Here is an 18,794-nt window from a genome sequence, read left to right on the forward strand (position 1 = left end):
AATCAAGAGGACCAGTTTAAAAATGCTACAAAACTGTTTTGGCTATTGCTGATACATGCAAGTCTAGCAATTCACGTTCTAGGAAAATACAATTCTTGTCTAGAAGAAAGGAGACATCAATTTCAAATCTTCCCACCATTAGTATCTCACTCAGTCTGAATTTATCTTCATTTATTCTCAACCTATTACTTTAAACTGGAATATAAATATCAGGTATGTCCAGCACACTACAATTAACTCACATCTATAAATAAAATACATTCTAAAGTAATGTTTTCCAACAAGCGCCTCCCCAACAGTAGAGTGTGTTTGGGCCAATTCTTCTGCATGTTGGATGGAAGAAAGTAGCTACTACTTTCTCTCATGGCCTTAATGTGAAAGCCAAGAAAATAAATGGCTTACCCCATGGCTTCCAATAAACAAAACACTAAAAATATTCCAAATGTTGCTCCATTCTAAGTTTTGTCAAATATCAACATTTGGAATTTTCCATATGGAACTATCTAACATCCAGAACAGCCAATGATTTCCTCCAAAAGTATCAAATAACCTGAGTATGGTCCATATATCTATGCTATTTACTCTTACCATACTAGACAAAACAGTATCAACAGTAGAGACCTTTAAGTTTCGAGGTTCTATCATGTCTCAAGACTTAAAATGGACACCTAACATCAAAAATGTCATCAAAAAAACACAACAAATAATGTTCTTTCTCAGAAAGCTTAAATTGCCCAAGGAGCTGCTGATTCAGTTCTACAGAGGAATTATTGAGTCTGTCATCTGCACCTCTATAACTGTCTGGTTTGGCTCTGCAATCAAACAAGAGAGACACAGACTTCAACAGATAATTAGAATTGCAGAAAAAACAATTGCTACCAACCTGCCTTCCACTAAAGACCTGTATACTGCACGAGTCAAAAAGAGGGCTGTGAAAATATCTACAGACCCTTCACATCCTGGACATAAATTGTTTCAAGTTTTACTCTCAAAATGACATTATAGAGCATTGCACACTAGAACAACTAGACACAAGGACAGTGTTTCCCCGTATGCCACCACTGCTAAACAACTAATTCCCACAACACTTGCAAAATATTTACTAAGACTGTATTACTACTATTCTTCTCATCCTTCCTATTTATTACCTATCTCCTTTTGCTTATGACTATAATCTTGTTGCCTATATCTTTATGATTATATTGTTTATTTAGTTTCCTAGTATGATTTTGATTGTTTATTTAGTATCCTATGGCTATCACTGTGTTGTATCTTATGATCTTGATGAATGTTTTTTTATGTACACTGAGAGCTTATGCACCAAAGACAAATTCCTTGTGTGTCCAATCACACTTGGCCAATAAAGAATTCTATTTAATAAGGCATGCTAACACTCCACTTTTATCATTCTTACTTGTACATTCCAGAGCCAAAGCTCAGAGCAGTCATCTGGGCCACAAGCAACCAGGTAGTTGTCGTCAGGACTCCAAGCGATATAGGAGACACCATATGCATGGCCTTCCAAAGTCTTGAGCAGTTTTAGTTGATGTGTATCCTTTAAAAGCAGAAAATATAAAATTCCAGTAATTTAATTGGTTGGCAAGCCTTTTATATAGTTTAAGTAGCTAACCTAAAAGAGTAATTTATTCTCACAATCCTAGAAACAGGGGTGAGTTTCTACCGGTTCTGTCCACCTCTGTAGAACCGGTAGCTCTGAAGAGCAGCAGACATAGAACCGGGTCTATGTCTGCTGATGTTTTTGCCCACCCGCCCACCTGGGCTCTTACCTGACCTTTATTTCCTGATTTTTCAACTTCAGCTGCCGAACGAGGCACAGCTGCAGTTAAAAAAGCAGGAAAAAAGGGCTGTTTCAAAGGCTGCTTCTCTGCATGCAGCCTGCTGATGACGATTTACAGGTGGGAGGCTCACAGCGTGCAGGGAAGCACATCATAAATCACCGAACCTTGTAAATCCCGAACCGGTAGTTAACCCTGTTGTATCCCACCCCTGCCTACAAACCATTTAGCAAAGCAACATATTAGGAACCAGAATTCTGAATTTTTGTTTTTAATATTCACTTATCAAAAAAAAAAAAAAAAGAGTTGAAACACACTAATTTTTCCTATCTAGATGAATAGATGTTTGGAAAGGCTACACAAGGTAACCATAACACTCTTAAAAAGTATCAGTGGCTTTTCTTGATACTAACTCATGCAAAGCAAAATATTCTCAACAAGATTAAAATAGTACTATGATGGAAAAGAAGCATTAAAGAAAATAAACCAAACACAAACAAACACTCTGCTGTAACAAAAAGGGAAAATTCTATTTATGTCTAATCTGCATAATTACAATAGAAAAAGTATTAGTTTTAGAAACATGTTTAATACATTTTGCTTTCTCTGGGGTCCCACTTGTACATACACAAATATGTAATTTGGTATCATTTTCCTTAATAAATAAATAATAAGTATGTTTGACTCATTTGGTTAACTGGTTCTCTTTATCTAGTTTCAGGACGTGTGGAAAACAGTAAACATTTAGGTTCATATTAATGCAGAAATGTTGAAAATTCAAAAGCATTCACAAACTTTTAAGCACCACTGTATATTTAAATTTCAAGCTTTTTTTATTTTAAAATGTTAAATTTCTTCATATATTGTTAATGGAGCATATTTACTGTAACTATACTAAATGAACATGCACACATAAAATTAAAAGGAGTAAACACAGCTTTGAAATATTGACAAAAAACTAGAGGAAAATAAGACAAACAGAAGATTACCTTATTTTCTACAACAACACATAAATCCAATGTAAGCCTAACAAATACTTTTCAGGACATTTTAAACTGCTATAGATTGCACATGTTAATTGTCTATTCTAATCAATTTAGTCAAACAGAATTTGGGGTGCATTTTTTTGCAAATTACAATATTGGAATCATTTTTTAGTATAGAACTGAACTTATTATATTTGGATATACCTGGCTACCACAAGTCTTTATTTCAATAATTTAGTGGGAATAATATTATTGCAACTATTAAATAATTGGAAGGCTACTGCAAAGTATCTAGTGAAAAATTGGAAAACAACTATTTTTCTCCTGTCTATGTTTTTTGGCTTCTGAAATGGCCACCAAATCATAAATAATGCTCATATTCTTGTTTTATACAAGAAACCGAGACAGAATATTGCAGTTATTCAAATTGTAGCTAGTTTGCATACCTTTTATTGGACTTTACTTTCCATATAAAAGAACAAATAAATTAAACAAGTGATATAAGACTTAAGCCCAAAATGCATGCAAACAGAACCATACCAAGGTATTTAAAAATGACATACTAAATGGAAATCAAACTGAGGAAAAAAGCATTTAATTTTATGGAAACACTTTGCCACGTAGAATACTTACAGGGTCAACCTGCCATATAATAACAGTTGTATCCTTGGATCCTGTTGCTAGTTTAGTGCCATCATTGGAAAATTTACAGAACCATACTTCATTACAGTGCTCTGTAAGTATCTGCTGAGTATAACATGGAAAATGTTTCCTAAAAAACAAACATGTAGAAAAAGTATCAGTTTTATGTGAACAATAGAATCCAAAAGTTTGTGAACTTTTAGAACAATCCATCATCTTGCAGCCTGACCTACAGTTTCTTATTCATCAATAGTTTAATTAAACAATGCATAAGAAAGCATAGAGTATCATGTCTCCACTGAACATATTGAACCAACTTCATCTTCGTTGAAAAAAAAGTATGCAATGCATCAGATTTAATAATTGATGGCATTTCCTGACTTCCGGTTTGAGCTCCTTCGGCGACGGACCGAAATCCGCGATCGTGCGCGGTTTCGATCCATGCTCGCCGCCAGAGCGCCCCGTGCCGGCTGGTTTCGGGGCTAAGCCACCCCGTAGAGGTGAAGAGGGGTGAGACTGCCAGCAGGGTCGAGGAGAGCCACATCTCTCCTCCCCAGCTGGCCACAACTCCCTTTCCCGAAGGCGGTTGCAGCGGTGGTCAGAAATGGCCACCTCAAAGAAGAACTCAACCGGAAAAGAAAGTGCAGGAGGAAGATAAGAAGAGAAAGTTTTGGCTAACCGGGTTAAACCGCAAAAGGAACAACGTAAGGTACCCTGGAATTTAAAATATAAAAATAACATTGTTCCCAAAGAAGATTTTGAAAAGGAGAGAGGGAAGGGAAAGGATTTGGTTTTTTTTTTCTTCCTCCCTTCCTTATACTGACAACTAAGAGACTTAATTAAGAAATTGACAAAAATCCACTCTGACATTTATAGGCATTTAAGCTGAAAATAAAATGTCAAAGGGATAATAAAGCTTTTGGATATTTAAAAACTTTTAAAAGCAGGAAGGGAGAGAAAAAGAATAAAAGGGCAGGATCTGGAAAAATGGAGGAGACTGCCTGGAACTAAAAGGAATTTACAGTGAAATCTTAAGAAGATTCCTAAAAGATACACTTCAACTGAAACTTTGTAACAAAATAATAGAACCCCAGGAAGAGAAAGTGGAAAAAAGAAGCAAGAAGAAACAGCTTTGGATTATTTGGTGATTTTTGGCTATTGCATTTAAATGACTAAAATCAATCGGGTAGTTGTTTAAAAGTGTTTAAAATGGCACCACTTCTAAAAGAACTGAAAATGGAACTTAAAAAGTACAAAGAAGATGCACAAGAAGGGAGAGGTTCTTTTGGCTTCGTATTTCAACTCTTAGAAATGGAGATCTGGAACTATGAGAAACAACAAGAAACGCTTATAGAACAAGAAGATCTGGACAAAGAAGAAGCCATCTTTAATGATCAAGTAATGTTATGTGGGGGGAGGAAATGGGGGAAAGAGAGTGAAAAGTTTAAGATTTGAAAAAAAAAAAAAAAAGAATACTTTGAAAAATAATTACAATATTAGAAAGCAACAGAAGAGGGGATCACAGAAGAGAGAATTATAATTATAATTACAATATTAGAAAGCAACAGAAGAGGGGATCACAGAAGAGTAGAGAGACAAGGGGAGGAAAGGGGGAGGGAGAAGAAGTGGGGGAAGAAGGAAAGGAAAAGAAGTTACAAAAGAAACAAGATACAGAGAAACAGGGAAAAGGTACAAGGATTGAAAGTATAAGCCTGTTTAGAGATAATGGGTGAAAATTTAATTGAAAAGGGATTCTGCAATGGTACATAAGATAGTATTGTTATATTAGAAATAGAAATAATTTTTAGAAAATATGATGACTAAAATGATGGATAAAATATTTATTGTGATATAGTGGCACGTCTGTTACTAAATAAATGAAAATGAATGAGAGAATTAAATTAGGAAAGGATGGGAACATTTTAATTATTATTAATGGTTTATAAAAATATAAGTGAAGAGAAATATGAAAAAAAAGAATTATGGAAAGTTTATAAGTGTTCACAAGGAAGTATGATATTCAATTGAAAAGAAAAAAATGTTAAGATTTTAATGAATATTAATGATAGAATTGAATTGGAATGGAATGAGTGTTTTATTTACATATATATATATATAAATTTTTTAAAGAATATAGCGTGTACTTTAAGAATGTACCAAGCAGAATTCAATTGGAAGTTATGTATTATAGATTGCTATAATTTTAAAGGTATAAATTGAAGTTCAAATAAGAGTTGAATGGATAAAATTAAAAGATATAAAGATGTCATACTCAAATTAGTAACTACAGGGGAAAATTTGTTTAATGAGAAAAGATAATATGAAATTGAAACAGGACAGACAAAAGTACAAATATAATGATTTGAATTGAGATATGAGATAATTAAAAATAAAATTGAGAAAATCAAGGGAGGGGAAAAACTATGTAGAAAATTAAGACATGGAATAGAATACAAAGATGAACATGAAATTGAGTTTGTGTCTGTATGAAGAAGTGATAACCCGTGATCAGGCTATTCTCAAAGAAAGATGTTTTATTTGTTTTGTTTTTTTGTGAAAATCCAAATAAAATTTATATTAAAAAAAATAATTGATGGCATTTCCTTTAGCAATAATGACTTCAGCCCAATGTTTCTTGTACCAACTAATCAATTTTGCACATCATTTTGGAAATATATTTTGGTGTTTTTAAAATGCTTTTTATTGTTTTGTTTTTATAGTTTTGGAATTGTAAGACACCTAGAGTCATTGATTGAGATGGAGCAGCTATAGAAACTATAAATAAATATATAATTATATTGCTCAGTCCTTATTTACATTTTAAGCTATCTTGTATAAACTTAAGGTAAGGCCAGAATAATTTTGTGAGTGTGTGCATTTAGTGGGGAAACTGTTCAAAATCACATCTGATAATCTCGCTGATTAGAAGTTTTGTTGTATCCTGCCCAGTCACACTGTTCAAGTTAGATGGCCCTATAAATCTAATCAATCAATAACAATCTGACTCCACTGATCTGTTTAAGAGAGCTGATTATACTAGAGTTTTACATGTTTTTCCCATAATAGTGAATATTAATTCAATGTGTACAATGGAGATATGAGACCATACATTATTTTATCCTACATCTGTTTAATTAACATCTCTCTATTAGACTTAGATGAAGATTTAATTATACTCCAGGCCAAATACTTCAGGATTGCAGATAGTACTAAAGGTTCACAAATATTCTTTCACCACTATAAATATCCATATTAGCATCAGGCAAATGATTACTATTGCATGCACAATAGAAAAAACACACATTATAAATGTTTCTTATCAAATGTCCTGTTTTCCTATCTCCTATCTTATTATTTTTCCTACTTGCCATACTATCTCTTTATGCAGAGATAGATATGGGGAATGCCAAATACGACCAGGATCCAAGGGCCATGAAACTGTAGTTGTTTCAAAGACAGCCTCCCAGGATGCAAGATAAATTAGTTTAAAAATATAACCAACTTTCAAAATCGGTTGTTGAAAATGCATGAGTATGTTATTATAAACCTTCCTATCCTCACCTCAAGTCATGACTCTTAACATGAGCTCTGAATCAACATCTTGAAAATATGAAAACAAGTATGACCTCAATTCAGAGCAGTAGGGTTGTCCAATGCATTTGAAAGAACACTTTGCAAACCCTATTGCATGAGTAAAACACCCCTCTTTGAAGCAACTGCATACTCCAGACACTAAAACAACTTTGTGGCCTTTCTCAGATTATCTGTGCATGTCTATCAATGCAACTGCTGAGACTGCAAAATAAAGTAATTAGGCATGCAGATATGACCAGAGAAAGATCTGATATTTTGGTGTGTTGCCTACACTTTGCAGAGTGGTCTTTCAAATGTTTTGCATTTCTCTATTGATCAGACTCAACCCTCACTGCAAAGCTAGCCTCATAGATTTATTTTTATGATTTTTCAGATTTATTGAAATAATTCTTAAATATATTTTGAAAATTGAGAATTTCTGAAATAAAGCCTTGTCCTCCAAGCTTCATTTCTAACTTACCACTTTAAAGTCTGATAGAGGAATCTATTCTTGCAATCCTGCATACAGCAAGGCTGCCTGGATCTTCCTGAGTTCAATAGGATTTAACATAATGCATATTAAATGTGTGAAGAACTGCCATTCATGTTACCATTCTCCTTTTTAAAAAATTGAAATCTTTTTCTGCAGTTTTTGTCATATTGTTTGATGGAAGTCAGCTCCATTAAGTGAAACTCACTTCTAACTTAGTATTACAGGAGACCATTATTAGCTCTAAGTGAAAATCACAACTTTCTGCAAAAGGCAGAATTCAGACATTCTTAATATTTCAGATAAATGTGGTTAACAAATATCTTATGGTCAGTGAATCAGGATATCAAACCTATGTAATTCTACAACTTTATTATTGTGCTTGCAAGCTGAACCTAAGTACATTTGTAAAAATGCAATATTCTTCAAGAAGTAAACTGTGTAGGTAAAATGTTTTTCCTCCATTTACTACATACTCAAACAAAAATATACAATGTTTAATTTTTAAACTGAATATAAATTAAAACACTAAATTTTTATATTCTTGTTAGCCACCCTGAATACTTACTTGCGTAAAACCAAAAATAAATCAACCATCACAAGATAATTACTTTTAATTGTTTAAAATTAAAAGTAATTTTATTGCATTAAAAAGTATTACCATTGCCCTTAAAATTAAAAAAAATCTCTCACCTATTGCAAACATGGTCTATGAGTAGTGATACAGATTCTAGATTGTTATCAAGTTTAGTATTGTGATAGAGGCACCGGTCCCGTTGTAGCTCTACAGCCTGACGTAGCAGATTCTGCAGACGCCTTGGTGGGAGCATCACTGATGGGGGTAGGTAAGCTTAAATAAATAAAAAAGCAATTTCACTATAATCAATTCATTTTTTTAAAAAAATGAATTTGTGAAGTACATTTTCTACATACATGTTTACCTTATTTAAGCCAAAAACGGCTAGATAACAAATTAAATATTATCATTCTGTGAGTAAGATTCTCTTCACATAATGGCATTTTCTTCTTCACTGCACCCTTTAATCTCTAATACATCCCAATCTGCCCAAGAATCTCCCAACTCTCCAAAACAGATTTAGGGATTGTCAAAAAGTGGAAATATCTCAGATAAGGAAAATTATGCATTTCTCCATTCTACTGGGAAAAATAATCCCTAATTTGGTAGCATTAACAAACATCTAGTTAGTTCTACTCTATCTTTATGAAAATTGAAGTGAAAACTGACTAACAATAATTGTGAGGCCCAGCCCAAGAATAATACAGAACAATCCATTCAAAGTTCAGTTCATTTGCTCAATCTAGTCAGAATCTTACTAAATTAAATCTATACTACTTTCATCTCACATATATATTTTGAGAGATTTTAAGGAGTGGCTATCCTAATTCTCTTCCTCCGATCCAGTTCTAGACTGCATTGCTTCTTGTCTTGTTCCTCTCCCCGTTTGGAATATGCTCCCTCCTTCTGGGGAAACTATCACTTCATTGTAGTCTATCACACCACCACCCCCTTCACAGGTACAAATCATCTCATGAATTTGTACTTTCAGATCAACATTTGTCTGTTCAGAATGAAATATGCTGGAAATCTAGACAGGGATACATGTGTCCTTTTGAAACTATTTTTTCTTACTTTGGAGCTTGTCCAAAAGTTTAGATCTAGAAGTTGTTCCTTTTCCTTCCCATTCTGCTTTAGTACGCAAGTCTTCTGGATGACTACACATCAGATATCTGTATATTGAACAGAAACACAAGGATTAAGCATTCTGGAACTATATACTGAATTGATATTAATCAATGCTGAGGGTACAGCTTCTATTTCGTCAGAAACAAGAGACTGATTTAGTTAAGGAGCTGTTTAACACAGGCCTGAATCTTAATCATGCTTTAATATATGAGGGAAAAGTTTAATGTGCAATGTTTAAATACATTTATCATCTAAGTAGTTTAAAGTACTATAAAAAAACTATAAAACTGAAAAGGGAATTCAAGTATGTAATCAATGTGAATGATTGAAACAAGTACCTCCTGGTCCAGAGAGGGGCACAACTGGTGCACAACATGAAGCTGAGCAAAGCCTACCCACCCACTTCAGCCACAACTGCCACCTACACATCAAGCAATCATGAATCCCGGAGGACCCCAAGATTGTTCACAGTGTAACCTCATCCAAGATCAAACATGATAAACCCCTGAATATTGAGGAGCCCCCTACCCATAGCCATTCTGTTTTTCCAAGGTTGTGAAAGCCTGTTCTTCCCCATCCATGCCTTATAGTCTCTACGCACCGCAAAAGAACATCCACAGCATTACTTAATTCACCTGGGATGAAGATATATAATTGAGTACTATCAACATACTGATGATACCTCATTCTGCCATGATAGTTGATCTCTCCCAGTGGTTTCAAGTACATGGAAATGGAAAGAGCACAGAGTCCTGCAGAATCCCACAAAAAAGAAGCTGTGGGCAGTCTGGACCTCTCGCTCTCAATCAATACACCTGGGACTGGCCTCAAAAGGAGATGAACAAGCACAAAATTGTGCCCCTCCACTTCCAACTCCCTAAGTTGGACCAATGATATCATGGTTTATGGTATCAAAATCTGTCAAGAATAACAAGGATGGATGCACAACCCCCATGCCAGAAATCATCCAAAACTTTAACCAAAGTTGTTCTGTTCCATATCCCGGCCTGAAACTCAATTGCAAGAGATTCAGGTAATCAAGGATTCTCTGCATTTGCAAGGCTACCAACTTTCTGGGATAAAAATTGTCCAGAATGGTAGAGTCCACTGATGGCTTCTTGCGAAGAGGGTACATCAGGACCTCTTTAAAAGAAGCTGGAAACACCACCTCCATCAAGGATGAATTCACCATCACTTGGAAACTGTGACCTCCCAAGCTGTCTCGGCCAGCCAAGAGGGACATGTATCTAATTCACTAGGGGCACTACAGTCCAAAAGTCTCTGCCCATTTTCTTGGGTCCAACAGGATCAAATTGTTCCCCGATAAGCTCACTTCCTAGCATCTCCATAGACTTGCCCTATGCTTGGCATCCAGCTATATAGGTCTAAATTCAAGTATGCATAAGATTTCAGTCTAAAACACTTACCCACTAAGGATGTGAATGCGCTCAGTGTTGTACTTCAGCGGTGTCAACTCACCACGCAGAACTTGAAGTGCCTCCAAAACTTTACCATCCTCCAGATACTCTAGATATTTTTGTTGCAGCAGCAAAAACTTCATCTTCTGACATGACAGAAAGCAGCAGATCAGGTGGGGAGAAAAGGCTGACTGAAATTTCAGAAAACATTTGAAGCTAAACAAGATATATACACCTTTTTACTTGCCCTTTAGAATTGAAATAGGTACACTTTCATAACAAATGGGTGGTTTGAAAAGCCTCAATACTGAAAAGATGCACTGATTTACATTTGTTAGAGGTCAAATTAAAGAGTGATAGGAGCCTGAATGATCTTTGTCCAATTTCTAACTATCCATGACCAATAATATTTAAATATTGCATGTTCCTCGGAAAACTAATCTAAGCTCATTTTATAATATTAAGCTCATTTTATAACTAAGCTCATTTTATAATATTATCACCAATAAACATAAAATCAAACTCCAGGGAAGGGATATGGTAAACTGAAGCTTTCGCAGAGCCAACAACCATAGCAAAGACCAAGGGACTGATGAATAAATTGACTCCTTGGAACCTCTCTCAATAAGGACAGGACAGGAGAGGTGAATATTCCATGCATAAAAATCAAAAGGAAAATGACTATTCAAAACTGTAACATAAAACGTGGACTTCCAGTTTGTCGGCTTCGCTAGCGGCAGGGATTCGCGATACTGCGCGATCCCTGCGGCGCTAGCCGTTTTGGTGCCTCCGATCCGGACGCGTTTGGAGGCTAAGGCTGCCCTGCAGGGGCGGCTGAAGATAAGGGGGATCCGGAGAGGGGTTTGGGGGGTGTTGCAGACCCCCTCCCCGGCCGGCTAAACCCCCTTTTCTCAAGACGGTGCAGCAGCAGTCTGTAATGGCCGCCACAAAGAAGCCGGCAGCTGGGTAAGAATGTGCAGGAGGAAGAGGAGAAAGTTTTTGAAGTGAAAGTTTTTCTTGGCTGACCCAGGACTTTAAGACACATTTAACATCCTGAAAACTATGGCTTTTTGAATGATACTTTCCAGAAGAGATTTACAAGCGGCAATTTTGAGGTGCTGAAAGGAAAGTTTACTCTCCTTCCCTATGGAATCAACAAATGGATATTGAGAAACCTGTCTTTTTATAGAAGGTAAAAACTTGCTTTTTGTGATAAGTGGGAAGGAGAGGACAAATATATATATATATATATATATATATATATATATATATATATATATATATATATATATATATATATATATATATATATATATATATATATATTTCTTAAGTTTAATACGGTACTTACATGTATGGTGTTGCTTAATTCAACATATTTTCCATCGTCATTATATTGTTCTTTTAAAGTTGTAGCAAACAGCAGAATCTATCTGCCATCATCAGGCTTCTGATGATGGACACAATACAGAAGCCTGATGATGGCAGATGAGATTCTGCTTAAACGACACTTGAAGAACTGAACATTTAATGGCGTGGAAATAAACCAAGTTTAAAATACAGATTGGGTTTTTTTTTTTAATTGATATTACCCGGGAAGAGAAAGTGAGAACTTTGTTTTGGCTTGGACTGATTGATGACTTTGGGACTTTGGGACTGTTCTAACTCTTGAAACATCTTGGTTGTTTTAAGAAGAAAGAGGAAAAAAAGAAAAGAAAAGATTTATAATGGCTTTATCTGTTGATGAATTGAGAAAAGAATATGAAAAATAAAAAAAAAAGAAGCAAGGACGCGGTGAAAGAAGCTTTTCTCTTTTTAGAAATGGCGCTTGCTATCTATCAACAAACACAACAACAGATGGAGGCAGAAGAAGAAGAAGAAGAAGAAGAAGAAGAAGAAGAAGAAGAAGAAGAAGAAGAAGAAGAAGAAGAAGAAGAAGAAGAAGAAGAAGAAGAAGAAGAAGAAGAAGAAGAAGAAGAAGAAGAAGAAGAAGAAGAAGAAGAAGAAGAAGAAGAAAGAAGATGCCATCTTTAATGAATCTCAAAATTTAATTAAGAAAGAAAGGAGAAAGAGAGGAAGGAAAATGAAGAACTTAAGACTTAAAAAACACCCAAGAAAGAGAAAAATAAGATGCAAAATCAATAGAAAACAAAAGAAAAAAGGAATACAACAGAGAAGGGAAGCTAACAAGGCAGAGGCTAGGAGAGGGGGGGGGAGTAAGAAGTGGGAGAAGAAAGGAAGGGAGAAGGCAGAAAAAAGCCACAAAGCTTTGAAACAAGATGGGAAAAGAGTAATTTTTTTTAGGGACAAAGGGTAATGTATAATTTCTTTAAAAAAGATTCTGCAAGGTACATAAGATGGTACTGTAGCATTTGTATTAGAAATAGAAAATTAGAATGTTATAAGAATTAATAAGAGATTAAAATATTGAAATGTTTAGTAATGATTGATTTTAAAACCTAATAAAATATTAAAGGGAATGTTTAGAATATTGAGTTTAATTAAAGAGTCTAATTGACTATGGTGTTGATGCTATTATAAACTTATTATTGTAGCATTTGTTTTTGGAAAAGATAATTGGAATGTTATAAGATTCAATATTTAGATTTATCATTTAACTATGCATTTAATCATTTTGGATTTATTATTTTTCTTTTTAAAAGTTAGTAGATAGAATGTACCAAGCAGAATCAGATTGGGTATTAGGTGTTATTTTAAATGTTAATTTAGGGTGATGATAGAAAGGCATCATACTCTGATTAGTGATTTCAGGAGAAATTCTTTTTCTTTTTTACTATAGGGAATGAGACAAATGGATAATAAAAAATGGACAAAAGATACAAATATAATGACTTAAATTAAAATGAATTAAATAAGATAGAATCAAGAAGAGTGAAATGTGTGGAGAAATTAATATAGAAGATATAGAATGGTAAATAAAATAGGTAATGGCATGTAAGATGAGCATGAACTTAATTGAAGTCCATATAGAGAGAGGTATCTGGGGCCAAGTTACTTTCCTAAAAGATGTTTTATATTTTTGTGTTTTGTGTGTTTATGTATGTGGGAGAATTAATAAAACCTTGCAGGAATGTAGGATGAGAATAATGGCAATCAAGTCAGAGAGAAATAGATGATAATTATAAACTGGATAAATATAGAGAAAAATAATAATAATGATGAAATTGAATAAGAGTAAAGAGAAATACCTTGAAATTTGATAAGAGATATTTGTATGTTCATATGGAAATGGTCTAAAATAGAATTATGTTGTATTAAATAATGTTTTATTTGACTTGTAAAATTTATAATGGAAAAAGGTTTATGTATTTAATGGTTAATGATGGTTTGTTTGTCTTTAAAATTAATAAAATTTGTTTTTTTTAAAAAAAACTGTAACATAAAACAGAATTTAAATGGAAAACTAGAAAATAATGAATTGATGACCTGTTTTTCAAAGCTATCCAATTGGTGAACATGTGTCCCATTACAAATAGGAAACAAAACTTATCTTCAGTAATATTAGTAAGCTGTTTCAGATTGGTCACACTTTGGCAGAATAAGATCCCAAAATGCTTTCAAGCATTTCAGCGATGGAATACAGTGAGATTCAGAACAAGCCTTTAAGGTTACACAAATGTGTATAACTACTAGCAAAGACACAAAAGACTGCAATCGTTTGCAGCTTTCTAGCTACTGTCTGGACATTTTCAGCCCTAGTAGCCTTAACTTAGCTTTCTGAAATTTAGAGCAATAACCTTCCCTGAAAGTATAAGCATTTTTATTGAAAGGAACAACACAGAAAGATAAGCTAAATGACCTGATCAAAACATATTGACACTTACTTGGGTCTGAACTTAAGAATGGTAGTGCTTGTAAGCACACACAACTTTATTGTTGCTTCCAGAATCCCACCTACTTTTTTTTTAAACCATCCATAAGAAATCCAGCTTTCTCACATATTTTTTTACAAAAATCAACCATAGCTTACACTCCAGGCAGTCAAGCACTAGCCTAGTAATTATGAAAACATACTCCTCTTTTTCTTCCATCTGGGCAATGAAATCTATTGACACGGTATTGTCTCCAGGCTGCACATATGGACCCTATGAGTCGATGGGGCCTCTGAGTCAGTTCACTATTAGTAGTCCTCAACTTGCAACCACATTTGAGCCCAAAATGTCAGTTACTAAGCAAGACAATTGTGAGTTTTGTCCCATTTTGTGACTTTTCTTGCCAGGGTTAAGTGAATCACTTGCAGTTACCGTACGTTAATAACATGGTTGTTAAGTGAATATGGCTTCCTCACTGACTTTACTTATCAGAAGGTTGCAAAAGATGATTACATGACCCTGGGACACTTTAACCGTCATAAACACACGGCAGTTGCTAAGTATACAAATTTTGATCATTTGACCATGCTGCAATAGTCGTGTGAAACAGTCACATCACTTTTTTCAATGCCACTGTAATTTTGATCACTAAATGTTCGTAAATTGAGGACTACCTCTTTGTTGGACCAAACAGGCCATTACAGTTCAGTATCAATGCTAACAAGTGGGTCATATCAATAGCATTGAGGGAGAGTGGGCAAGGTAGAGAAGGTGGATCAATCCCTTGTAACTCAGATAGTGCAAGGACCAAGTTAGTTGAATGAACAATACAACTGATGTCAAAAAACTATTCCTGATAAACCACTACATGTTAGACCTATTTTCCATGTCCATTCTCATCCCACTCCTACTAGTACACAAAGAGAAGTTAAAATGTATACATAATCTCAGCTAGACTGGGTTAAAGAAGACTAAATGTCTAGTCTTACTGCTTGCGGCAGTTCTGACCTTTCTCCCCCACTACACTTACTTAAAAAGGGTATCACCCATTGCTGAAATAGTTGCTTGAGGGAATCTGATAATCACAGTAAATCAAATGGAATTGGTTCTGGAATCTAGCATCCTCCACCGTGTTGAACAGCTGGCCGTACAAAGACATTATCTGTGCAATAGCACATACCACACAGGATGCCTTCAGACTAGCTTCAAGTTGGCTTCCTTGTCACTAGCTGGCAACATAAGTTGCTTGGTGCTTCAGAAGAGAAAGAACAACTGGACTGTATCTAAAGAGATGCTCTAAACTTCTAACATCAATCCAATGTCTTTTCCCCTGAAGATCCAGGCCTCAAAGTAGTGCTATGTTCTTCAAGTACAATCCTGAAGTAATATACAATATGCTACCCTTTGGCCTATAGTATGTTGCTGACTTTGAGAGATAATTTGCTGCAGCATTGATTCCATATTAATATCATGTGTCACTGATTCAGATTCAGAAGAGGTACCTTCTTCTCCTCCACATCTTGACTTCCAGATCCCAGCTCACAAGAGTTGATTGGCAGAAGTGTTACTACCATTTCATTTCTGAATTTTTAGGATAATCACCTCTGCTTATCTAGAGAGAAGAGATCCTCCTACAGCGCTAGTTCCTTTTTCACCATTACCCACCACAATACCACTGGTGGTACCATATTTTCCTGAAAAGCAGATGGTGTTAAACTCAAGCCTTTTTAGAGCTGTCATCCTTCCTTTAAAACTAAAATAAAATGGGACTAGGGCTGTGAAGATTACTTCAGATACTTGTAACTTGTACTGTCAGACTTCATAGTTGTAACTATTCCTGAAAGTCAACTCCACATTCAGCTAACAGCAGTAGTGTCACAGGCTTAATTTTTAAATACAAAAGAAATGAGGACAGCTTCAAGCACCTGTATGTATTAGTAATCATAACCTTATTACTACTTAGTAATGTTCAGGGAAACATACAGCACAAACTGAAGCCTTGGGACTCAGGCAATGATTACTCTGACTTTTGATAATGAAAGTAACTAAATCAATAAAACAAATCTCCAGGTCCTGCCTCACTGTTGCATTGTTCAAGAGAATCCTCTTAGCTGTTAGGAAGCCCGGAAAGACAACAACAGCAACTCATCACTTCATCATAACTTTCTCCTGTTTCATGATGCAATTGCTTTATGAATGAAATAAGGATAATGGATATCTGCATCCATTTTGTTACAAAAGCCATAACTGAGGGGGTAAAACTTTTCATCCACCTTTCATATCTTAGTATTCATAAAGAACCTCTGCTTTTAAATGTGCATAAGACGTATTTCTCCCTTCTCCAAACACGAATACATGTACAAAAGAAAGTTTCTATGTGATGAGAAATAATATTCCTTCCAAAGTTAAGCTTCTCTTATTTCAATCACATTACATTGCATTTTTATAATGGAAACATATATGGCTTTTGCCCAAACTTATGCAAATTTGTATGAAAGGCCTATACCAGTGATGGCTAACCTATGACACGTGTGTCACTCGTGACACGCCGAGGCACTTTGACTGACACGCCTGTTGGTGTGGGGAAAACCTGCACATTTAGAGGCTGCCTGTGCTCTGCTCCCATCCCTGCTCCCTGCTTGTTGCGTGGAGGCGTGGTGTCACCGCTGCCGCAAGATCTTTGCAGCAGAGAACCAGTTTTAACCGCCATAAACTGAGGTTTGTCAGTTTCATTACCTCAGGAACGCTACAGGAGGAAAGGAGATCCATGAGGTTCACAGCCCTGTAAGGTGGCCTTCCAATCCCCACATCCTGCACCTGCAGCCCTGAGACCAGGGAGATGAGTTTCACAGCCGTGTGTGATCACCCCAGCCCAGTCCGTCATAAACCAAATTATTGATATTTCTTGAAGTGACACACGACCCGAGGAAGGCTACACTTTTTCCCGATTTTCGACACACCAAGCTGAAAAGGTTAGCCATCACTGGCCTATACAGTGCTTTGAATTCCAAATGAAACTTGTAAAAAACAACAAAACCAGTTGTTTTAATAAGTTGCATACAAGTGCTATATTCATATTCCCACATGTTCCAAAGCAGTCATCTGGAATTGAATACGAAGTGTTACATCGTCCTAATAATAATGCAACATTATCTGCGTCTAAATACATGCAGTTGAACACACCAAAATCTTGCAGTTCCTCAACCGCCAGGTATATATCTCTTTTATTAAATGAAAAGGAATTATGATACACAAAGAAGCAACTTTATTCTGAAAAGGGGTTCATATCAGGAATATTAGATCCTGTATGAAAATCTTGGAAATATAAATGATCTCTGAACACAAATCTAAGTTACTGCTGAGTAATCATAAGCAGACTATGTCAAAGCAACTGTGTGCTATGTTCGGAAAAGGCATGTTACTCTAATATTCAGAAATTCATAGGATCAGGAACTTTTTTTTTCTGAATGTCTGTTAATAAACACTACTTGATGAGTAACTCAAAAGAAAATTAGTATTTTACATTCCATACCTGAGAAACTATAATCACTCTAGCTCACTGTATGAGAATGTTGATACAACATGAAACAGTATTAACATCTACACATTTTCACCCCTACCCATATTTCATCCAATTTCTACTAAGTACAGCTATACAAGCCATGTGTCATAATTGCAGAATTTTTCCATTTTTTACTGCTCTCCCTGTCTCAATTTTTGCTTTGTTCTCCATCTTGCCATCTAACCACTTTCCAAGTCCAATAAATAATTTTGTTTAGCATGCTTGTGTACTTTCATAGCACGAAGAAGTTCGTGTTTTACAAATGCTGTATCTTCAAGTAGGTATCACATTAACCATGGCCCAAGTAGTTTACAATATGCCCCTAGGCAGTATTAAAGCTTTTAATTATTTGTAAGTAAAGTTTTAATTGTTAATGCAATCACTTTGTACATTTGTTTAGGAAGAACATGAATTATAAACAGGAAACAATATTATGGCTTGAAATCCACTAATTCCAGAGCTATATGGGAGAAACCTGCATAACAACATTCCAAGGAGATATAGCAGTAGTAGTAGTTAATAAAAGATGTCTCCATGTGACTCATACTAAACTCTTTTCTTTCACATGAAGGCAAGAAGTTTAAATGATTTTTAAAAATTAAAATTAAATAAATTATACAAATGACTTTAACTATATCATTTATTATATCACAATACAGTGGTACCTCAATACTCGTCAGTAATTCGTTCCGGAAGATGTGATGAATACTAAAAAAATTAACAGGTACTGAGAAAACCACAACTTACCATCTGACTATTTCGGCCAGAAGAAATAGTGAGTCACGAGGC

At 35.1% G+C, this 18,794-nt stretch overlaps 1 protein-coding gene across 3 annotated transcripts in view; it reads right to left on the reverse strand.

Moving 5' to 3' along the window:
- The window catches only part of WDR26 (WD repeat domain 26), a 44,849-nt gene that overhangs the window by 14,416 nt on the left and 11,639 nt on the right, over nucleotides 1-18,794 (reverse strand). For all 3 annotated transcript variants that reach the window (XM_087964607.1, XM_026682202.2, XM_087964614.1), the window contains exons 4-8: nucleotides 10,620-10,756; nucleotides 9,139-9,236; nucleotides 8,181-8,337; nucleotides 3,416-3,554; nucleotides 1,415-1,555 (exon numbers count right to left, since the gene is read on the reverse strand). In XM_087964607.1, the coding sequence (XP_087820733.1) occupies nucleotides 1,415-1,555; nucleotides 3,416-3,554; nucleotides 8,181-8,337; nucleotides 9,139-9,236; nucleotides 10,620-10,756 (672 nt within the window). The remainder of the gene's footprint in view (nucleotides 1-1,414; nucleotides 1,556-3,415; nucleotides 3,555-8,180; nucleotides 8,338-9,138; nucleotides 9,237-10,619; nucleotides 10,757-18,794) is intronic.

The sequence above is a fragment of the Notechis scutatus genome, chromosome 1 (assembly GCF_049901735.1).
Source record: "Notechis scutatus isolate UNSWTSFEM ecotype Mainland chromosome 1, rNotScu1.2, whole genome shotgun sequence".
NCBI lineage: Eukaryota > Metazoa > Chordata > Lepidosauria > Squamata > Elapidae > Notechis > Notechis scutatus.